This window comes from Balaenoptera ricei, chromosome 14 (assembly GCF_028023285.1).
Source record: "Balaenoptera ricei isolate mBalRic1 chromosome 14, mBalRic1.hap2, whole genome shotgun sequence".
NCBI lineage: Eukaryota > Metazoa > Chordata > Mammalia > Artiodactyla > Balaenopteridae > Balaenoptera > Balaenoptera ricei.
This window is the reverse complement of record NC_082652.1, coordinates 649,137-672,258: the sequence shown is the minus strand read 5'-3', so window position 1 is coordinate 672,258 and position 23,122 is coordinate 649,137. Positions and strand designations below refer to the sequence as shown.

Below are 23,122 nucleotides of genomic sequence, written 5' to 3'. Positions count from 1 at the left end.
CTGGACCACCAGGGAAGTCCCCTGTGCCCCTCTCTTCAGCTCACACTTCTGCGGTGTGGTTATTTCTCATCTGCACCCCTCCACCAGGCCTGGTAACCCCGAGGCTGGCAGAGGGCTGGGCCCCTGGAGCCTCGGTAAATGCCGAGAGTGAGACAGAGAGGGACAGAGTTCTGGCTGCACTCCACGTTGGCCCGTCCATGCTCCTCACCATCACATCTGTCGGCTGGGCCCATATTTGTTTGCCAGTTTGTTCAGGGGTTTTCTAATCACTTATAAGACAGTTTCCAGACTGGGCTGGGTAGAGTCCTTCCAGAAGATTCACACTTGGCCTCTGGCAGATGAGCATCGTGGTGGGGAATAAGCTCTGACACCTACTAGCGGTGTGGCCTTGGGCAGGTGACTGCCCCTCGGTGCCTCAGTTTTCTCATCTGTACAGTGGGGTAATGACACCCCTCCCTAAGGGTTTTCGGTGAGTCAATTTAAAGTCAGAACCATTCTGGGTCCTGGCTAGCTGCTGTAAATGCCTGGCTCCTTTAATGTGGATGGTTTCTCCCACCTCCACCTGTTCTGAGGCCTGGGCTGCAGCTTGTGGGGAGGGGCAACCGCGGGGGGCTTTCCTGGGTCTCTCTTCATCCTCTCCCCGCCCCCCCCCCATGCCGTCATCATCATCGTCATCGTCATCGTCGGCTCTGCGCCAGCCTGGCTGGGACCACACACGCGGAGGTGCAGTTCCAGGGTTAGGGGCCCGGGCTCTGCAGTGGCCCCAGGCAAGGACTCCTCCTTTCAGATGGCCTGTTTCCTCATGTGTAAAGTGGCGCTGTCACTACTGCATGCGCCTCAGGTTGCTGAGATGAAAAACTGAGTTGGCGTGCACGGTCCGTGCTAGATACGCTTGTTTGCTGCTCTTATTGTGGTTACTGCTTTATCGTTATTCCTTGTAGAAGGGTTCCTCCCGCCTCCCGGGTGAGGCCTGGCCGGGCGAGCCTCAGCTTTGGCCTCCTTGGCAGGCTCACCTGGCCCCATCCTGCGGGGGGAATCCGGCGGCCTGGCAGGGCCTAAGGGCAGAGTGCTTGGCCTTTCCGTGGCTTTGGCATCTGTGCCCGGGGCCTGCAGCCTAGGGAGCCGCAGGCTGGGTGCCGAGGCGGCCTGCAACACGGGCCCCCACCCCAGACAGGACCCTCACGCGGACGGAGCATGGGGGACTTGCTGAGGGGCGCTGTTGGGAGGAGGGTGGAGGGGAGTGGACACCTGGGGCGCGGCCGGCACCCACCCCACGTCCCCGGCCCGCCGTGCTGTCACAGCCCGTTCGGCGTGTACTTCTTTGGGCTCTGTTGTCAGTCCCTGTCTGGACCCAGGAATGCCTCGGTGACTACGACACCCGTTGGAGTTCCAGACAGGCGTGACAGGAGTGGGGAGATTTGGGGGTGACAACAGGCCTGCCTGGAAACGGAAGGGGGCTGCTTTAGACCAGGGGATCGGGGCGGCCTCACCCAGGAGGTGACCCGAGCTGAGGCCCGAGTGACGAGGAGCCAGCTGGCCAGTACCCTGGGATGGGGGTGGCGCAGGGCCTGGGCAAGTGTGAATGCCACTCACCCACAGAGGGCCACTGGGGGGGTTTAAGCTGCACAGTGACATGAGCTGAGTTATGTGTTTCAAAATTCACACTGGAGGAGGGCTGGGCAGCTGCGGGGAGGTGCTTGTGGCTTGACTCAGCAGACAGATGGGGACAGCAATGGAGCAGGCTGAGTGGCTCAGCCAAAGAGTGGAGGTGAGATGGAGCCCAGGGGACCCTGCTCTGGTGGCACACACACCCAGAGTCCACTGGCACGACTGGGGGCGGGACACGGCACACCACCGCTGTCCCCCAGCAAGAGGGACCACACTCAGGCACAGGCAGGGTGTCGCGGACACTCACATGCACTTGCTTACATAGAGCTCCCAGAGCCTGCTGGCTCCCCGGGTTGTAGCCTCAACTCAGCCAGCGTCCCGTATACAATCTGTTGTACGTCTCCATCCCCCATCTGTCCATCCATCCATCAATCACCCACCTGTCCATCTGCCCACCCGGCCGAGTCCCAGGGGAAGGATGTGGAGCAGCGGGAGGGGTGGCCAGCCTCAGAGGGCAGCAGCTCGCTCCCTGACCCTGTGCTGGTGTGGGACCCCTCCTCACTGTGCCGGGCCCCATGCCAGGTAGTGGGGACTGAGGACCGCCCCTGCCTATTGGGCACTCACGGTCCAGCGACCCTGCTTCACTCTCAGAGGGACACCTGGTGACGCAGGAGTGGAGGGAACATCGGGAAGGATTCCTGGGAGAAGCAGGGCCCACGCCCAGAGCCGGGGCTCCTTAGGGCTGACTGCATGGTTCTGGAGCCTCCACCCCCTCGCAGCCCGGAGGACCGCCCCCCTCCCTCCCCCTTCCCCGGGTCACCCGGCAGCTGCAGTACCACACTTCACCAGCAGGCGCTGCTGTCAGTCGCGGGCGCCAGCCTGCAGTGCTGCACTTGGGGTGACCGTCCTCCACGCGGAGCTGGGGGGTGTGCTGTGCGCATGCGGAGGAGAGGCCGTGCCGGCCGCCTTGTCGGGTGGGGCGGGGGCCCTGGCCTTCCTCGCCCACCCCAGCGTCTGACCCGCCCACCAGCCCCCTCGCGGGTGTGTTTGCCCGGTCTGCGAGAAGGGCCCCTCCCTGGGCCAGCCTTGCTCTATGGCCCCGCCCGAAGCCCGGGCTCCCCAGAGTGGAGGTAGAGCACAGACCTGGAGCTCGGAGGGTGGGGGCGGGGGGCTGAACAGAGTAAAGGATGTGATGTCCTCGCTGCTGTCACGTGCCAGGCGGGGCGGGGTGCAGGTTCCGTGGGGTCAGGCGGCCCCCTGAGCGACAGGGAACCGGGTACAGAGCAAGTAGTCAGGCGGCAAGGGGCTTCCTGGGCAGAGCTTTGGGTTTACAGCCCTGGGGCACTGATGTAGTGGGGGTGACAGGGGGGCTAGGCGGCGGGGCACCGGGGGGAAGGGGGCCCCATCCCCGGCACAGCCTGGGCCTCGGACCCTGCTGCAGTCCAGGCTTCAGGTGGACACGACAGGCTGTCGCCCCCCACTTAGCTGTGCCGGGCACCTGCTCCGAGGGGTCACGGAAGGCTTCGGAGCCCCCAGAACGCACTGGACACTGGGGACCGGCTGGAACGGGCAGGGAGCACGAGGGGGGGCGAGAAGGCAGGTGGGTTCTCGTGGATGAGCGCGGCGCGGCCTCGCCGTCCAGCCCGCGGGGGCCACTCAGGGCCATGGGCTTGGCCTGTGGCTGCCCAGTCGCCCTTGAGGTGCCCAGGGGAGTCACCTGGGGGGCCCACACGGTCTCTGAGACCCAGGCCCACGGTGTCCGATCCCTGAGGAGGCCCAGGAGCGCCTGCTTTGCACGGGGGGTGGTCCCTGAGAGGAAACTGGGGTGCTGGGAGGAGTGGGGAGTGAAGGAGGAGGGGCCTCCGCCGCAGGCCTGGGTTGCCATGTGGCCCCGGCACGGAGAGGCCGGGTGTGTGCACATGCGTGTTTGTGCGTGTTTGCTGAGTGGACACGGGATGGGGTGCCTGGGCTGTCGGGAGCCTGTGCTCGGTTTCTGCAGGGGCGTCGTGGAGTTGGCCACGGGGGCACTTTTCCCGACTCCCTTCTCGCTGGAATGTGCCTGACCCTTGCCCCACCTCCCAGAGCCTGTCCCCTGACTGGTTTGAAGGAGACTCTGGGTGGCCTCAGCCGCAGCCCCCTTTGTAGGGTTCCCCAGGGTCTGCACTAGGCCATCCTCCACCCCTTCCCCTCCCAGGCCTGCAGGTGTGGAGGCCAAGTGGGCCTCTCCTTATCCTGGAGGCCAGTGCAGACCGGCCGTGGGCCAGAGGGCACCTCCCACCCCTGGGGGGCAGGGGGGAGAGGCATGGGGCAGAGCCCAGAGCCCCTGAGAACATGTGTGTACTCGCGTGCACTCCCGAGAGCTCCACGGGCTGATGGTCGTCTGCGGGCAGAACCGTCTGGTGGGGCGCCAGCTCCTGCAGCGGCTGTCGCGTGCGGCTGTCCGGGTTGTGCACTGCACAGCTCCAGGGCCGCCACCCCACTGTCGCCAGAGGTGGCGTGTGCATCTGCACGCGTGCAGCAGTCGCGTGTGCGGAGGGAGGGCGCCTCTGTTCCGTCTGCGCGGCAGGGCTCTAGGGGTCGCGGGGGCCCTGTATGCGCCCTGCTTCAGCCAAGGGTCTCGGCCGGGTGGTGTGCGTGCGGGGCACTGGGCAGGTGTCAGGAGCAGGTGGGCGATGGTCGGGATGTGGGCAGGAGAGGCCGGGTTGGGTTCATGCAGGGCCGTCCAGGGCTCTCAGTCGCCCTCGTATCTGTGCGCTCTGGTGGGTGCTGGTCTGTGAAGGGTCTGGACTCCCTGTGAGCCTGCTCACTGCTGGAGAGAGGGGTGCCGGGCGCCCCCAGCCAGCCCCAGGGCATCCCGGGCCCAGGGCGTTTCCTCTCCGCACCAGGGGGGAAGCCACCTGGTGTGCAGCTTGAGGGGCAGCCTGGGGACACCGCTGGGTCCCACCTCTTGAGCCCCTTCTCAGCCGCACCCCCTGGGCTGGCCGCCCGCCCGCCCCCCACACTCTGGGGGTCTGATCACCAAGTGGAACCACATGCTGCCTGTCTGCGGCCAAGTGCGCTTGGCGGCCGGCCCGGGAGACAGACGCTTCCTCCTGGGATGTGCCACAGAACCCAGGGCGGGGAGGGGAGCCCTGCTGGCCAGAAAGCCCAGGACCCCAGGTGCTCCTGGGGTGCTTCAGTCTGAGGGTGGTGCCCCTGACCCTGCTGGTCTGAGGGAAGTGTCCTCTCGCCACCCTTCTGAGGGCCGTGAGCTGACCCTGCCAGCTGGAGAGCAATGCCCTGCTTCCACATATCCACCCGTCTAAAGGGGAGTCCTGGCCCCGCCAGCCTGAGGACACGTTCTGGCGGTGTGCCAGCTTGCACGAGCCGATTGGTACGTGCTCAGGAATTTTGCACACCTCGCGGAAACCGCTAGGGCTCTCCTCTCCCCAGGGAGCCTCATTGCTCCCAGCGGTGCCCTCCCCCCCACTTCCCGATAGCCCCGTGACCCACCTCCTCGCCTTTCAGAAGTGTCACCTTCTCAGTGAGGCCCGCCCTGGCGACCCTTCTTTGCTCTTCTCCGCTGTTGTCCTTCCAAAGCACCTGTGGCCGTCTGCCGACCGTGTGCCGGCCTCTTTGTGGCTTCAGGAGGGCGGGGGCTTGGGTCTCTTTGTGTTCACTGCCCAGAATAGAGCCAGCTCATAGGCACGCAGTAAGCCTTGGGTGGGTGGATGGATGGATGGGTGGACGACGCGTGGGTGAATGGATAGGTGGATAGATAGGTGAACGGATGGTGAATGGATGGATGAGTGGACAGGTAGATGGGTGGATGGATGGATGGATGGGTGGATGGACGGGTGAGTGGATGGGTAGATGGGTGGATAGGTGGAAGGGTGGATGGATGGATGGGCAGATGGATAGACCGCAAGGCCCAGGGGTGGGCACAGGCACAGGGGCTCCCAGCTGCCCTCCCAGGACAGTCAGTGCCCAGGGACTCTGATCTTACCTCTCCAGCCCCAGCTAGAAGTGGAGGCATGGCATCCCTGGCCTAGCTGGCTAGCAGCATTTCTGAGCCGCTAGGAAGCAGGCGGGGCTACAGGACAGCCAGAGCCCAGCTTGGGCTGTTTGGGGTCCTGGCCTAGGAAGAGAAGGTGACCAGCCATCCCAGTCCAGGGTTGGGGTGGTTCCCAGGGCACAGGACTCAGTTTTACAGGACTTTCTGGGAAATGGGGCTTTCAGAGCTAAAACTGACTGCCTGAGGAAGGATGACAGACCCCAGCCTGCCCCCCTCTGCAGGGCACCACCAAGGAGTCAGGATAAGGCATCCTCTCTGAGGCCCAGCTTAGAGAGGAGGAGACAACTTGTGTGCATGTATGAAGTGTAATGTGGCATCCTCCCGCCTCACATTTCAGCTGTGTGTGGGTTGTTCTTCAGCCTCTGCTTCCCCTCCTGCTTCGTTGGGTGTCCTTGTGCAGTGAGCAACCTGCACAACTATACACAGCGGCCCTGCGCCAGGCCTTTCCTGTCCTCGCAGTGTCTCTGGGTCCAGCCTTCTTCTTCTTGGGCAGGGACCCTGCTCTGAGCCCAACCCGAAATACTGTCCCCCAGCAGTGAGTTGGGGCTCATGGGGGTGATTACTAATGATCAGAGCTGTGAGTCTCAACTGGAGCCACAGCAGAATCCCCCAGAGGGCCTGATGGCACAGCAGGTCTGGGGCGGGGCCTGAAGGTGCGCGTTTGCATTGCTAACCAGCTCCTGGGTCCTCCTGCTGCTGGTCCGGGGACCCCACTTTGAAAACCACTGGACTAGGGCGTTTGTTTTCTCACAGAGGCTGCCTGCCAGCAAGGCGGTGAGGAAGGTCCCCCAGGCTCCCATGTTCCCTCCTTTTGGTGAGGCCTGTCACGGGGTCCAGAGGCAAGAAAGGCCCATACCTGCGGGGCAGTTAGAGCCCACTGGGGACAACAGGGACACCTGGTGGCTTCTCGGTGCTGGAGAAGGGTTCCGGCTCACAAACAGAGCCTCTTACCCCCATAGTGCCTGTGAAGGGCTCTGTCGGCACCCCCATTTCACAGATGAGGAAACAGGCTCAAGCACAGTCAGAAGAGGCAGCGCTGGCCCAGGGACTGGGCATTCACCGCTTGGCTGAGCACGATGGAGCTAGTGAAGCTGGGGTGCCACGGGCTCACGATGGGGGTGCTCCTGCCTGGGGTAGGACTGGAACCCCACCCTGGGCCTGCCGTGGGGAGCGAGGGTGGTATTGAGGCCTGGGCTCCCCCCGGGTGTGGCTGTTCCAGCTTCCCAAGAGGGTCCTTGCACCCAGGGCCCGGGCTGCGGATGGACACTGGTTCTGTGTTTTGTCATTACACTCTGCTGGCCACACAGTGTAGGGGCCTGTGGCTTTGGGGAGTTGTACCCCATCTCAGGGCTTAGGTTGGCCCTGGGGAGCAGGGGCTCTGAGGGGCTGCCTCGAGAGAGGCTTCTGGCCGAGCCCACCCTGGGGTCTGCAGGAAGAAGGGCTCAGGCCATAAGGGGGTTTCCTGGGGACTCGAGAATATTCCAGAGCATAGCTGGTCCACCTTGCTGACCCGTCCTGACCTTCCGCCCCGGCTGGGGTCTCTGGGGCTGAAGGATGCTTATGAAAAAACGGCTGGGTGTGGAGGACTGGGCCTGCCTGACCCCGGTCGTGGCGCAGCTTCTCAGCACTCCTGAGCTCCGCGAGCTTGTGCGCTGGGCTGCGAGGCCTGGGGGTGGAGAGGGGGGCAGGCCGTCCGCACGCCCCCCACGCTGCCCCACAGGGACAGTGGCAGCCCCTGGAGCAGGGGTCATCGGGTGCTAGGCAGCGTGCCGGCCGAAAGCCACGGCCTCGGTCTGCTGCTAGGAGACGTCAGACACGCAGACGAAGGTGTGGGCCGTCAGTGCGTGTCCAGACGAAGCTGCGGGAACGTTCCAACACAGGGAGGCTGGAGAGACCGGGAGGTGGTGGGATGGCCGAGCTCAGCGGGTCCTGCCGGGAGGGCACCAGGAGCTGGCAAGACATGGGTGGAGGCTGGCCTGGTTCAGGGGTGGTGAGTTCCTGGGCCTGGGAGGGGGGAGGTCTGGGGCCGTGATGGGCACCCCTGCCCCGCAGTTTTGCGAGGTTTGAAACTATTTCCGAGTAAAAAGAAAGATGCAAGCAGGATTTGGGTCCACTTTCCACACTGTCACGTAACCTCTCTAGGCCTTGGTTTCCTCCTCTAAAGTGGGCACAAAGCATCTAACAGGGCTTTTGTGTGAGGAGCAAAGAGCTGAGGGCCCGCCAGGTCTACAGAAATTCTGGCAGATACATGACCTAGCAGCACCTGTCCTAGTGAGTACTACTTGCTTCGTTCTGCAGATGACAGAACTGAGGCACAGAGAGGTTGAGTAATGGCCCTAGGACACAGAGCGGGGAGTGGCTCTGCAGACCTCGCAGCCCTGACTGCCCACCATGGGTTGTGGTGAGGACTGAAGGGGCCCGGGAGTGGTGTGCATGCCGGGAGCGGGGGTGAACTGCCGCCGGCCTGTCTTGACGCCCCCTGACCGGCCCTGGTGGAGTGGAAAAGGGCAGGGCGGCCCATTGGCCCGCTCCGCATCCAGGAGTCTTTACAGTCATCCACTGGGCCAGCGAGAGGAAAGGAGAGACCGAGCCGGCAGCGGTTCATGCTGCTGAGTGCTCGCCCTTCGCTCTCGGAGGCATTTCTTTCCCATGCTGGGTAGGAATGGGCGGTACTGGGTTGTAAATGTTTGGCTCTGCCCCTGCCGCCCCCTCCCCAGGTTTCAGCCCCGAGGGACCGGCTCGCGGAGGGGGGAGGAGCCCGAGCCTGGCTGTGCCCCGGCCCCACCCTGCAGGGTGTTTGCTGAGCCCGTGTCTCCCGTTCCCCAGATGAAGGTCACAGTGTCCAGAGGGGGCGACCACAACAGTGACGGCGACAGCGTCCGAGAAGCCACCAGCTCCCGGAGGAGCAGTTCTCGGGACCAGCTCAGTGACGTGAGTAGCCCAGCCGCTCACCGGAGCATTTCTGGGTCCCTGGGGTGACTGCCAGACCAACCCCCAACCTTCAGACACGGCAAGCCGTTTGCTTAGGGGCCCAGAGTCTCAACTGAGGGTTTTGTGCTCACAATTAGCATCTGCCTTCATTAAAACATGATTTTTCACTAATTAGGGCTTCCCCGTTAGGAGGGATTTGAATGAGGCGCAGCCACGAGGCACTGGCCAGGGCCCGTGGAGGCGACCGTGCTGGGGTGCAGGTCCTGTGTCCCGCTGGGGGCGGGCTCGGGGTTGGTGCCAGGCAGGCAGCCGGCAGGGATGTGGATGGGGAATGACTCGCACAGATGTGTTTATTAAGAAGGGTAGGGGGAGCGTCTCTGGCCCGGTGAGCAGGTCTGGAACTGCAGGGAACAAGCTGGAAGCACTCCCACCTGCCCAGGCGGACCGGCCTGTCAGCTCAGGCTGGCAGTGGCCTGCGTGTCCAGCATTCCAGGTCTCTGCCTGGATGCTGAGGTGGCCACTGGGGGCCACGTGGAGGGGAGGCTGCCCCGCCGAGGCACAAGCTGGCCTGTCCGGGGACACCCTTCGGTGTCCTGCCTAAAAGACAGGTCCCTGAGCTCAGGTCCCGGGGTGGGTGTTCTTGGGGCCCAGTGTGGGGATGACCCAGGCAGGCAACACACAGGAGCTGCCGCTGGGATTTGGCCCACAGTGGGGATGCTGGGTGGCCCTCCAGGGCCCCTGGGTCTCCCTGGACCTTGGAGAAGGGGATGGGCAGGTGATGTCAGGGCTAGGGGTGGGGACAGAGGGGCCCCAGGGGGAGGGACGACTCAGGCAGAAGGGTTCCCAGGAGGAGGCATTGCTCCTGGAAGAGGCCTTTGTCTTCTTGACCCCCAGCTGCAGAAGTGGCCGCAGAGCAGAGATGGGTTTTCTGCAGGGCTAAATGGAACGAGTCGTCTCTCATTATCATTTAAATGGGGGCTGGGGGAGGGCGGGCACGGGAGGCCGGGAGGAGGGCCTAATTGCCCGGCTCCGATCTTGTTGCCACAAGATGGGAAAATAGGCTGGTAATTGTCTGGGGCCGCGGGGGCTGCCCTAGTTCGAACTCCTCTAATTGCCAGCCGCAGTAAATGAACGGAGACAGATTCTGAGCACAGCGCCAGCGGTGTGAGGGCGCAAGCTTGGGGGCAATTATGGCACCCTACCCACCCCCATTAGCAGGGCCTGGGGCTGGGCCACCCCTGGTGGTAAGGGACCCCCACTGCGGTGAGCTCGGCCTGGCAGACCCCCAGGGGCTGGCCCGGGCCGGCCAGGGTCTGCCTGGGGCGGGGAGGGGTGGCCTGGCCTCAGCTGAGCAGAGCAGAGCGGGCCAGGCTGCAGTGGTCACCCCTCCCAGAAGAATCCGGGCACCTGGACCTCAGCGCGGCCTGGACCCTGGTGACCTCAGTGCGGCCTGGACCCTGGTCTGTGGGTCCCACACACCTCAGACAGGCCCGCCCTCGCTGACTGCGCCAATGTCCCCCGCACACACACCTGCCCGGTCACCATGTCCTGTCCGCCTGGACCTCAGGGCTCAGCCCTGGGGAGCTGGTGAAATGCACTTGACTGGTCTCTCCCATCGGATCCGAAATGCCCTTTTGAACCAGAGGGAGCTCCATCAAGCATTGTTGGGGTCCCCTCACAGGACCTCTGGGGTGGCTGCCAGCCTCCAGGCCACAGCTGACCCCCACATCTTGACATCTGAGGCCCCAGTTGCCCAGCTCCTCCTCCAGGAAGGCTTCCCGAGGTTTCCCGCTGGACCCTGTGACCTGGGAGGCTGGTGGGTGGTGAGGGAAAGGTCGACCTGAGCACAGAGAGGGGGTCGACCCCTGGCCCAGAACCCTGTGTGGAAAGGTGGGGTTGGTCCTCTGGGAGGGGCTGAGATCTGGCCAAGGGCTGAGCCCATCCCCGAGGAACGTGGGGAGGCCCCGCTGGGCTGGACCACATCTCCAGGTCTGGGGGTGGAAGGCTCCTGGTGCAGGTCTTCAAGCCAGGCCCCAGGCTGATCTGGGCTCCATGGTGCTCGGCGTGGCCCCAGGCCAGAGTTCCAGCAAAGACCCCGGAGGGGGCTGCCGGGCTCTGCCTGCTCAGGTCCTCGGAGGAGAGGGTGGCCATCAGGGGCTGCCGCCGGTTCCTGACTGTCCTTCTTCCTTCCCTGCAGAGCTCGGCGCAGGCGGTCTCAGGCAGAGGTTACTCCGTAAGTGTCCCGCCCTGCTTCTGCTGTCTGCTCCCCGCACCCTGGCCCTCAGGAGCCCCGACTGTGCCAGGCGCTGCCCCCAGGCTGGAGCGGGGGCTGGTGCAGGTTGGGGGTGGGGCCAGAGTGGGCGGAGGTTCCGAGGGAGCATCCCTCCTGCAGCCCTGGCCTGCGAGGAGTGTGGGTGGGCCGGACACTCTGCCTCTGGGTCCTGTGGGGCAGCGCCTGGTGTCAGGGGTCCCACCCGTGGAGCAGCTGCCCCCCAGTGCCCTGACACCATCTCCCGGACCATACTCGGCCGGGCCGGAGAGTCTGGACCGGGGTGTGCGGCCCCAGTCCCTTAGCTGTCGTCTGGGGCCCAGGGGCAGGAGGGGGACGGCCTGCTGCCGCCTGATACTCCAGCCAAGGGGGGGCCCCGTCCCTGTCCCCCAGCCTCCTCCTCACGACTTTATTTCATTTCCTCTTAAGTATCAGGAGGACTGTTAATGACACCATAAAACCCAGAGCTCCATAAAAGCCATTTCTGCAGATTTACAGCCGTTTCGGCTCATTGGAGGGCAGGGTCCTGGGCTCCGCCCGCCTCATCCCCGCAGCCCCTGATTTACTGCGAGTTCCAGAGTTCCAGGATTTGACAGGCAGCCTCTCTAAATCACAGGGGCTTTTTATAGGGTGTGTAATTAACCCATTAATTCCCCGGGTGGCAGGGACAGCCATGGATCCCTGGCCGTCCTCTCCCCCAGCTCCCCGACCCCCAGGGTCCGCTGGCCCAGGCAGCTCTGCCTTCTGCCTCTAACCCCGGGCCAGGCCACAGCGTCTTCGAGCCTTTGACCTGGGGGGCTGGACACTTCTGGGTGGTGGTCCCGGGGCCGCCCGAGGGGTGTCTTCCTGGGGAGGCCTCTGCCCTCCTTGGGCAGCCTTGGTGCTCTCATCTCTGGTCACGGTCATGGTCGGTGGCCCGTGCTGCTCCTTCCTCCCGCGGGCCTGGGCGGTCCTGACACACCAGCCTCCCCTGGAGCTGACTGTGTTGGCAGTGGCATTCAGGCCAGGAGCTGGGCCAGGACCAGGGCTGTGGGAGATGGTTGGCAGCGTGGTGCAGGTCGGCACTGGGGTGAGCTGGCACGGTAACGGGGACAGTGGGGGCCAGAAGGCCCACCGGCCTGCATCGGTCCCAGAGGGTCCAGGAGTCCCGAGAGGCTGGGCCCAGGGAGGCCCTGTGTGGAGCTTCCCGCTGTGTCTGAGACGCCCAGGGCAGCTGGGGTCTCCCTGCCCCAAGTCTCCTTGCCAGAGCTGCTGGGCGGCCCTTCTGCTTCCAAATCACCATGTGTCATTCGTGGTTTCTCCCCAGAACGCTGCTTTGAATGTTTCCTGGAGAAGAACCTGTAATTAACATGCCAGCTGCTTGCAGCTTAGCTCCCTGCCGCCGCTGCACGGGAGTGACAGATGGTGGCGGGCAGGGGCCCAGCCTGCTCTTCAGCCGTGGGGTTCCTGAACCATGTCTGCAGACGCCTGCGTGTGCGCACCAGGCCCTGGCGTGAGCAGATGTGTCCGCAGGTCCCTGACGTGTGCCAGCCAGCGCTGCAGGGCACGCGTGGTCAGCCCGGCCCTGGTGGCCCTCTTGCCCAGTTGGCGTGGTAGCGGGGGGGCTGCCCCTGGGGCTGGAGGAATGGAAACGGGCCCAGAGGACCCTTGCCCAGCAGGCAGCGGCTCGGGGCTGGGGCCAGGCAGGCGGCCCTGCCAGGAGCCAGGGGGCTGGGGTTTGGAGGCCAGCTGGGCCGAGCTCAGGGCGGCTGCAGTCCTGCCTCTAGATCCAGATTTCACTGTGGAGGCCTCAGACACACCTGAGGGTGCCACTCAGGTTGGGGGCCATGTCTGTGTGTGGCTCTCAGTGAAAGGGGAGTGTGTGTTGTGTACCCCTGTGTGTTGACATGTGTCGGTCACATGCACGTGCCTTGAGGCGGTGTCTCTGTGTGGCCGTGCGGCTGCACGCCTACGCGTAGAAGCGTAACGTGTTTCTCTCTGGCCATCTGTGTGTGTGTCTGGGTCTTGTCCTCTCGAATGTCTGTCTGGAGGTGCCCGGATGTGTCTGTGGATGTAGCAGGTGGGTGTGTGCCTGCCACACGTGTGTATCTGCATGTAAGTGTCCATCTGAGAGCCTGTGTCTGGACGTGGCACGGGTGCCTCTGTACATGTACAACTGTGATTCTGCAGTACGTGTGTGTGTGTGTGTGTCTGGCCACGTGGCATTGCGTGTAGGTGTGTACCTTGGCCTGTGTGTCCCTTGCCGCCTGTGCGTGTCTGCAGTTGGGGCCTCAGGCCCAGCAGGGGTCATGCTTGTGCTTGCCTCTCCTCGACAGCGTCCCTCCCCCCGTACTAGGTGACAGGGCGGGGGGCGGGGGCATTTGTCGTCTGACCTGGTTTATAGACCGTACTTAAAAGAGTTTAATTTGCCGAGATTTATCCCCAGCAAATCCCCAATTATCGTTCATCCCCAACAGCGTCCGTCCCAAAAGCTCCGTGCAGCCTCCCCAGCCCGCCGTCAGAGGTGCGTTAGCGGCATAGGATTACTTAGAAAGTAATTTTCCTAATTTGGCTGCTTGCAACCAAGGACACGAGGATTCGTCTCCCGCCGAAGCTGGGGACTTGGGGCTTTCCTCTATTAAAGAGAAATGAGTATCTAGACTCCTGCCGAGGCGGGAGGCCGGCCCTGCCCCCACCCCGAGCGTGCTGCCCGGGGACGGGAGCGGAGGACGCCGAGCAGCAGTGACGCCGCAGTGACCCGGGCAGGTGTCCCACGGCCACCCTCCGGGGTGGACGTTGTTATCCTGGCGATGACTGCCCACCCTGTAGATGAGGACGCTGAGGCACGGGGGCAGAGACCCCGCTGCAGCGCCCACTGTCAGGAGGGGTCTCTGCTAAGGGACCCCCGGCACTGGCCACACCCCGGCGTCCCTGCCGTCCCCTCCCACCCAGCCCCGCCCCGCCCCGGCCCCTGGTTGTCACCAATGGGAGGAAGCCTGCCCTCCACCTCGCCCGCCTGAGGCCAAGGCACAGCACCTCTCCCACCCTCACTGGCCAGTCTCAGCTGAGCCGCGGTCCTCCCGCCCTCCCCTGGGCTTGGGTGCATTTGTTTCTTCCCTCCTCCCCTCAACACACCTGGGTTGAGCGTCTGCTCTGCACCGGTCACCGCCCACCGCCCGTCATGGCGGCTGGAAAGGAATCAAACAGCCAACGCCCCTGCCCCGGGGATAAGTAGCGTCCCCCGTGGAGGTGGTGAGCTCTGCGGAGGAGTTTGCGTGGCGTGGCGGGAAGGCCTCCCCACCTCGCCCTGACACCGGAGCGGCCCCGACACACACGCACACACCGGGAGCGAAGGCCCTGGGCCGGGGGGCCCACGTGTGTCGGGAACAGTGCGGGGGCGGCCAGTGAGCCTCTAACTCCGGTTCCCAGTAGAGCGGCGGAGGGCTGGGAGGAAGGGGCACCTGCCTGCACCCCGGCCTCCAGGATGCCCAGGCTCACCTGGGTCGGGCGGGGCCCCACCTGCCGAACCTGCCGGGGTGGCCCCCATACACACAGATACACAAGGCATCGTTAGCTGATGGGCGTGACTGCCTCAAGGGGGTTTCTGGAAGTGACCTCTGAGCTGCCGATCTCACATCACCTGCACTGCAGCACCGGCCCCGGGTCTCAGGGACCGCCACACCTCGCATTCCTGGCGCAAGTGGGCGAGTAAGACGTGTCAAGGCCCAGCTGGCGCCCTGCCCCGGGGCCGCGGAGGGGACTGCTGCTGCGCCCCTGGCTGGGCCCTTCCCCCTGGAGCCTGGGCACTAGGGCAGAGTTAAAACTAGCAGCTGGCGTGGCCCAGACAGAGCCGACACGAGGGCTGGCAGGGCCCAGGCTGGCGCTGTGCCCAGCCAGCTGTTGCCGAGGACGTCTGTCTGGAGGGGCGGGGAGGGGGGGCACAGGGGCTCATTGTCGAGGAAACACCTCGACATCTGGGGGTCACGGGAGGCTCCTTTCCTCCCCCATCTGGGGCTTGCTGCCAGCTCGTGGTTGGTGGCCTCAGTGCCTCTGACGTGGGCCTCGCCCGGCGGGCTGGTTGGGCTTCCTCGAGCGTGCTGGCTGGTTCCCGGGGTCCCGAGAGCTAGGAGGAAGCGGCAGCGGTGCTGTGGCCTCAGCTCCGGGTGGCACGGCGTGGCCTCCTGAGGCTCTGTTGTCGTAAGCACCCCTTAGGCTCATGGGGAGGGGCTGTGGACGCCCCCCCTCTCTGGTGGGAGTGTCAGCACCTCATGAGAGGGTGCCGGCACCTGGGCAGCCTGGGGACGCACAGGCCGCTCACGAAGCGGAGCCCCTACCCACCCTGACGAGGCCTCTCACGCTCGGGGCGCAGCGGCTTCTGCGGGGGAGGTCCGCCGTGCACGCGTGTGTGACAGCTGGCACCAGCCCGCGCACAGCCCTGGGAGGTGCGGCAGTGGACGAGGCCAGCTGAGCTCCAGCCACGCCGGCAGGGCCGTGTCCCATGAGCCGCGTGTGCACGCGCCCGCGCCCTGTGGGTCCTGCCAGCCCTCCTCCCGGCATGCTCGTCGTGGCTCCCGGCTCCACGCTCGGGTTTCTGCCCCGTCACCCTCTCTGGCAGGAGCGAGCGGCACAGCCCTGCCTGCTGGGAGCCCCGGTGTGGGGCTCGGGAGGGCAGAGCAGGTGGCCCGCCGGGGACGGGGTACCTGGTTGGCCGCCTGCAGGTCACTTGCCAGCTTTGCCCGTAAGCCAGGGGCGATCGTGGCTGAAGATGAGGCGCGGCACGTGGCGGGGGAGTCGGCTCCCGTGAGCCCTCAGGGGCGGGAGGGCTGGTGGACGCGGGCAGCGAGTTCTGCAGGCTGGCAGGGGCGCCCGGGGGGCCCCTGGGCCGTCCTGAGGCCTGCCTGCCCCCGTGCCCACCGCGGCCGCGGCTCAGCGCCCTCAGCCCCTGCAGCGGCCCCTGCTCGCTCTGGCGGCCGGGCCTCCTCTGACCCACCCGGCTGCCCCGCTCGCAGCCCTGCGGCAGGCTCCGTCTTTACGAGGCGGGTTTACGACACCCGTTACCCTGCTCCTCGGGCCTCTTCCGAGCAGAGCAGCCGTAATTTGTACAAAAGCAATGGAAGCCCGTCAGGCTCTCCCTGGAGCCGGGAACTGCACCCACCTCCCACCTCTGAGCACAGGACCGTCCTCAGCCGGGAAGGGGCCGCTGGGAAGGGGTCGCCAGGGACGGCGGGTGTGCGGTGGGCAGTGTCCTCACCTGTGATGCAACCCCAGCCCGTGCCCAGCCAGCCTTCTGTCAGGAGGCACCGTCTGCCCATACATCCGTCCGTCTGTTCGTCCGTTCTTCCCTCGTCTGTCCTTCACTTGGCCCACCTCTCCGGGTCCTGGGGTGCAGCCGTGCCCCACATTTGACCAGGTGGAGGACCCAGAAATCCTTCCCTGTGGGCTGATAGAGAGCCTGCGTCCCGCTGCCCCTGTCATTCAGCACCTCTCCTGGCCTGGCCTGGGGCAGGGGGGTCAGCACTGCCTCCTCGGCCAGTTGTGAGGGATTCTGAACATGGCATGTGGGTACATCCGCGGTTGTTATTCCCAGAGAAGCAGACCGTGATGTATTCGCCTTGGGGGCCTTCGCCGCTGGGAGGAGGGCCAGGAGGGGAGAGTGCCCAGGACAGCCGGACCGTTCTTCATCGCTGACCTGGGTCGGTGGATGTAGCACCAGGAAGAGCATGGCCCTCAGGGCCTCTGCTCGGCTTCCTGTGAGCGGGCATTGGGTGGGGGGCCTCTCCAGGCAGGGGGCAGCAGGTTCTTCCTAAAAGGGGTCTAGGCCCCAGATAGAGCAGGGACAGAGTAAGTGATAAATAAGAGAAGCAGGTGACCTGCACGGTGCTGTAGGCGTAGGTGGTGCAGGCAGAGGGGTGCTGGTATGGGGGATGGGTGCTAGCTTTAGAGGGGGTGCTGGTGTAGAGGGAGGAGTGGTCAAGGACTTGGGATTTCACCGACACGAGCGGCCCTGAGTGGAGCCGTGCGCGGCTGACAGGTCTGCCTGCCGGGGCTTCGCGTGGGCACACTCTGGGCCCCTCTGCCTCTGGCCATCCTCTGCAGGCAGCCGGGTCCTTGGCCCCTGACTCTGCTGTCCCGCGCAGAGGTCAACCTGCCAGGGCGGCACGCCCTCCCCCTGAGGGCTCCAGCATCTGGGCCCCTCCGGGGTCCTGGGGACCCGCCCTCCCGGCCAGGAAACTTCCTGCGGCCACCCTCTGTCCGGCCAGATGCTGGGGTGGGAGAAGGAGGCGTCCTGTGCTCCCCGGGGGTCCCTGGCCCAACCTCTTGGCCCTGAGCCCGCATCACTCCCTCCGCCCCACTGCTGTATCCTGCTCACCCTCTCATGAAGCAGCGCCCCAGCGCGTGCTGGGGGGAGGCCGTCTCAGAGCCCCCACGGGTCACAGTCAGGTTGGGGTGGCACAGACCTGGACAGCCACCTGCCTCTGGGAGCCCTGGGCCCGCAGGCCCCTTGGCCTTTGGGCGCTTGACCCAGCAGGACGGCTTGGCCCTCCGGGTCGGTGAATATTCTGGCTCCTAGCTCTGCCCTCTCAGGAACACGCTGGAGCCACCTCCGGGAAGGTCATGTGTGGCCCCCAGGTGTCGAGCAGGGGAGGAGCAGGGATGGCAGAGCCAGAGGCCACTAGCCCCTGCCTGCCTGGAGGCGGCACTGCCAGTCCGAGGTCCTGTGAAGCCTGAGGGGGTGAGCGGCCCGCTGGGCAGGGCCTAGCAGGGTCTCAGGTCGGGAGAGGAGGTGAAGCCGCCGGGCCGGGTGCCACCCGGTGCCCCAGTCTTCTCATCTGTAAGACAGTGGAGCCCCGGGACCCGCCCCACAGGGCTGCGGGGAGAATCCGCGGGCCTGCCAGGCACCTGCTGTTACTCTCTGCGCTGTGCGGCGGGTCGCTGTCACACTTCACGCGTCTGCCTAGGCCTGTGGCCTCTGCGCCGCCCGCCCTTGGGGCCGTGCTCCGCTGGGGGCACAGCAGAGCGAGTCTTGGGGCCCCTGCCCTGGCGGGGAGACGGTGGGAGAAAGCAGATGCATCAGCGGCAGGCGCTTCCAGGAGTGCTGGCGGCTGCGGAGGGCATCTGGGGGCGACTGTGCCAGCGGTCAGGGGCAGCGTCCCAGGAAGAGCCAGCAGGGAGGTCGGGCCAAGGGCAAATGCAAGCTGGGGTGCAGGTGCGCCAGGGGCCCGAAAGGGGGAAGGGAGGGGCCCGCCAGCCCACGGCTCCAGCAAGGCTCGTCCCAGCTGCCCACACACGCCAGGCGTTGGCGCCCCTCTGGGTGGGTGGCTCCGCGGGAGCTCTGGGGAGCAGTCGGCAAGGCAGCCTGGAAGCTGGGGGCCTGAAGCTGCGGGCTGGGTTGTCCGGGCCTCGGGGGTGACATGGGTGTGTCACCCGTGTGTGTCTTGTGCTGTCATCTGAGCGGGGGTCGGATTTAGTGGCAAGAGAGCATTCACTCGTGAGAAAAGCTCAAGTCTCCATGGCATTTTGCAACCAGATTTAAAAGGCTCCTCCCCACCCCCCATTATTTTATTTCAAACCGGCACCAGACCCATGAAGAGGCCTGAGCCCGCTGCAGAGGTAGGAGCTGCGGCGCACGCACCAGCCCGCCTAGCGTTATGGAGCCGCTGACGGGAGAACACCCGCAGCCGGCGCTTGCGGGGTCAGGCCTTCAGTGGGCCTTGGATTTGGGCCCCCCTTGGGCACTTTGCAGGCACTACCAGGAGAAACCACCCCGGACACCCTACCGCGCCCCTGCCCTACAAGCTCCTCCATCCCGATGCCGAGCCCCTGGCCTCCGTACGGGGTCCCTCCCCTCCCCCGCTCTCCATATGGAAGGCTCTGGGACATTCTAGAAACCACTGGTCCCCAGAGCTGCACGTGTTCTAGCTGTCTTGTCGTATCCCACTGCTTTGTGCACTCAGCTCTGGGCGTGCTGCCCCCGTAACTGAGCGGCAGGCCGCAAGGTGGCCTCACTCACACCCTTGGCTCCTGGGTGGGCACGGACCCACCCTCTCCATGGCAGCTCGAGGCCCTCCACGGGGGTCTCCCTGTGGGACAGTGGGGCAGCGCGGGGCTCTCAGAGGGCAAGGCAGCCCTGGGGCTGGCCTGCCTGCTGGCACGTGTGCCGCTTTCCATCGGTCAGCTCAGCCTCGCCAGCCCAGGCCCAAGGGGAGGGGATGGGCCTCGGCCCTCAGTGGGAGGGTGACCAAGAACATGCCTGCTGCGGTGTGGCCCTGCCACCTCAGGACCCCCCTCGCCAGGCCAGCGAGCTTCTTCTCACTCGTGTGTTTGTCATCGGTTGCTAAGTAACCAGTTGCCCTGACTTAGTTGCTTAGGGCAGCAGCGTTCACCATGACCGTTTCTGAGGGCGGGCATTCAGGGGCGCTTGGCCGCGGACCTCTCCAGAGCGCAGCCTGCGGGGGGGTGTGAGGCCGAGCTCTGGACGGCGTGGTCACTCCGCAGTGGGCTCTGGGAGGGCTCGTGGGGGCCACCACAGCCCCCTCCCCAGGTTCCTCCCCCGACCCTCCGGGCAGGCAGCAGCTTCTGCCCCCGGCCCCACCCCTCCCGCCCCTCTCGACCTGCTCCCACCCCGCGGCGGCTGCAGAGGCGGAGATGCGGGGGCGCCCTCCCCTCCTGGCCCAGCCTGGGGTGCGGGCAGACCCTGGCCCCTCAGGTTAGCCCAGAGCAATTCAGGCCCCTGGAGGCCCCGCCCCCCTCGCACCTTCAGGCAGCACGAGCCAAGGACTCTCGTCCAGTCGGGTCCTGTCCCTAGAAGCTGGACGCCGACGCTCTAGGGAACCCCTCAAGGCCACGGCCACGTGTGCCACGAGCCACGGCTGGAGGGACGGTCATTCTGGGGAGCGGGTGGGTGGCGGGCAGGCCGCTGGGAGTGAAATTCAATTATGTGGAACAGGCGGGGCTGCCGGGACCCAGAAGGTTAGGAATTAATGTTAACACCATTCTGGTTAAGACTTTTTGTGTTGATAAATAATTCATAAGGCAGTTAGCGCTTTGAGTCTGACAACAGGAGAATATATTAATACAGTCGACTCCAAAAAGGTCAGCGGCGGGCGGCAGGGCCAGGGGCCATCTTTTATTCATTCCTGACATGGGATCGTTCATTATTCCAGCCCAGCGAGGGCTGCGGGGAGAGCCGCTGATGAGAAAAGGGAGAGCGGGTTTGGTGTGACCCACCGTCCTAGGTGTGGACCCAGGCCCCAGCAAGGCCCCTGAGACGGGAGCCGAAAGCGGCGGGGTCTGCAGCTCAGGCGGGGCCAGGGGTGGGCGGGAAGTGGGTCCTAAAGCGGCGACTGCTGGCCGTCCCCAAGTATTTGTGGCACCCTCGCTGTGGGCCAGGTGCCACTCCAGGCCCCAAGGTCAGAGGATTGAAGAGAACCCAGAAATCCCCGCTCTCGTGGAGGCCATGGAGGGAGGGGCAGATGGGACAGGGGAAGCGAGTCAGAGGGGTGTCGTGTCAGCGAAAGTGCACAGAGCGGATGTGGAGGGCGCCCTGAAGCTCCGGGTCCGAGGGTCATCCATCCGAGGAGAGGCTCGGAGGAGGGGCCCGGCCTCTCGGGGTACCTGCGGCATGGGCGTTCCTAAGGGGAACAGAGTGCATGGGACCCTAGCCATCACGTGAGCATTTGTGTGTCAGTGTGTGTGTGCTTGGGCATGTGTGCAAGGATGTGTACAGGTGTGCACGTGTACACGGCAACGTGAGTACACGTGCGTGCATGCAGGTGTAATTACAGTCACAACGTGGCCGGCCAGAGGTGGGGGGATGTCAGGTGAGCTGGTGGCCCGTGAGGCCTGTGGAGATTCGGGGACGTCACGTTTGCCCCGGGCATGAGGCGATGTCACCCTTGGCACTGAGCAGTGACGTGGCCGCCGCTCTGTTGCCAGGAGCTGCTGGAGGGGACCGATGAGGCACAGAGCGGAGGAGGGGGGCTGCAGGGACAGACACGTTTGGCCCATCTGGGGGCAGCAGATTTGCCAGTCGGCTGGCGGAGCCTGCGGGGAGGGCTCAGGGAGGGCTCTCCGGAAGGACGGGGCTGCCCTCCGCGCCCACTGTCACAGCACCCTGCATCGCCCCTCACGGTGGGACCACACAACCCCGGCACAGAATTAGAAAGCTACAGGGGCAGAACTGATGGGAAGAGAAGTTGCTCGGGGAAAAGGACTCGTTCATGATGTGAGTGCCGGGCCTGAGTCCCGGCGTGGGTGCGCAGAGCAGAGGCCGTGGGGCGCTCTAGTGTATCCTCGTGGCTCTTGGAAAAGTTACCCACAGGGAGGTGCCCCAGTCCTCCTTGGTATCTGTGGGAACTGCACCCGGAGAAAATGAAAAGTAACTTTGTGTTTTTCATAACAGGGTCAAGGCTCTGGTGATATTGGGCAGGCTGTCGGCTTCGTGAACTTTGTCTGACAGAACATTCCAGAATTATGTGAGGTGCTAGGCAATGCTGTGGGGACGGCCCCCAGCACAGGCAGAACCCCACTCTGTGTGACACCCAAAGCACCCTCTGGATGCCGACCCTCGAGACCCCGTGAGGGGAGGGGGGTGGGACCAGTCAGTTGTCAGGGCCTAAGTCATCTATCTGCTCCTTCATTCCTTCCCTGCCTGTGCTGTCCGGGGTCTGTGTACACCCACGAGTCATTCATTCATTCGTTCCCTACCCTTCGCTGTCTGGGGTCTGTGTGTATCCCCCTTGAGTCATTCATTCATTCACTGCCTACCCCCTGCTGTCCAGGGTCTGTGTGTACCCCCCGAGTCATTCATTCAGTCACTCATTCCCTGCCCGCGCTGGACTGCAAGAATGAGATCTTTGTACTTTTTTTTTTTTTGGCCTTGCCGCGTGGCATGTGGGGTCTTAGTTCCCCGCCCAGGGATTGAACCCGCACCCCCTGCATTGGGAGCACGGTGTCTTAACCACTGGACCGCCAGGGAAGTTCCCGAATGAGATCTTTGTTCTCAGGGAACTTGGGTTTCACCGGAAGGAGGCTGGTGATAAACAAACTAGCAACTGACTGAAGATGGCCGCAGGGCGAGGTCAGGACCGCATCCGCGGCTGTGGAGCGCGGCGCCCAAGCTCAGCGCAGGGGAGGGCGGGGAAGGCCCGCCTGGCAGGGTCATGGGGGGCGCGGCAGCAGGCCAGTCGCACAGGCCAGGCGTGGGAAGGCCTGGAATTCTGTTCCAGGTCCTCTTGAGGTTGGCGCGTTGGGAGGGGGGGCTTTTGCTGTGCCGGCCTCTCCTCTCACTGGGCACCGGCTCCACCCCAGACTCTCCCCACTGAAGACAGACCACGCGCTGGCCACCCGTAAGCCGCGGGCGGCGTCCACAGCGACAGCTCAGGCTTGGGGCCTGGGATGACGCCGGGCTGCCAGCGAGACCCGCACCGTGTCCCCGGTGGCTTCCCTCAGAGGCAGCTCTCAGCCGCGTCTGAAAGTGCAGGAGGGGCCCCAGCCCCCCGTCTCTCAGGCCGCGCGAAACCCGCGACCCGGCTGCAGGGCCGTCTCCTCTCAGCCAGGCTTGGCGGCCGCTGTGGCCCCCAGAGCTCCACCCACTGCCACCGCCGGCGGGGAACGGGCTGCGGGGCTCAGCCCTCCTGGCCCGGAGGGGCCTGGGGAAGGCAGGTGGGCCGTGTGGGCTGAGCACCTGGCCCAGGTGACTCGGGCCCCTCTGTCCCCGCTGCGCCCACCCCGTGACGGGTGGCGTCCCCACAGCGCATCCCTGCTCGGTGGTCCCCTCCCCACAGAGGCAGTCCGCGCCCGGCTATTAGGATGCAATAACTTAGTTGCTCGTTAATTGAGTAATTAGTGCTTTGTTTTGCTTTAAAGCCTAAATTCTCACAAAAAGTGACTTAGCTGAGTAAACAAACATGGGATTTTCAGGATCCACCATCCAGGTATCATGCCTAATTAATCAGGGCCACTGTGACTTCCTGGGCCGAGGGGGCCAGGGGCTCTTGGAGGGGCAGTACTGGGACCTCAGTGCGGTCTTGGCCACCACGAGGGAGTCGCTGGCGTGGGGCCCTGACCACATGGGCAGGTTAGGACTGTGGGTTCCGGAGCCTATCACCCACCCTGCAGCCATGCCCTGGGAGGACGCCCAACCGCTCTGCCTCCGTTTCGCCGTCCGTAAGCAGGTAGATCTGTGGTGGGGACTAGTGAAGTGTGTGGAAGCAAGCCCAGTGAGCAAACACAGCATCAGCCCCATGCCCTGTGGTTTTCTGGGCCTCTGCCTCTCTTCT

General features: G+C 64.8%; 1 protein-coding gene across 12 annotated transcripts in view; it reads left to right on the top strand.

The window, feature by feature from the left end:
- FBRSL1 (fibrosin like 1) overlaps window positions 1-23,122 on the top strand; it is an 86,243-nt gene that overhangs the window by 24,163 nt on the left and 38,958 nt on the right. For all 12 annotated transcript variants that reach the window (XM_059893578.1, XM_059893573.1, XM_059893571.1 and 9 more), the window contains 2 exons: window positions 8,489-8,593; window positions 10,791-10,826. In XM_059893578.1, coding sequence (XP_059749561.1) covers window positions 8,489-8,593; window positions 10,791-10,826 — 141 coding nt within the window. The remainder of the gene's footprint in view (window positions 1-8,488; window positions 8,594-10,790; window positions 10,827-23,122) is intronic.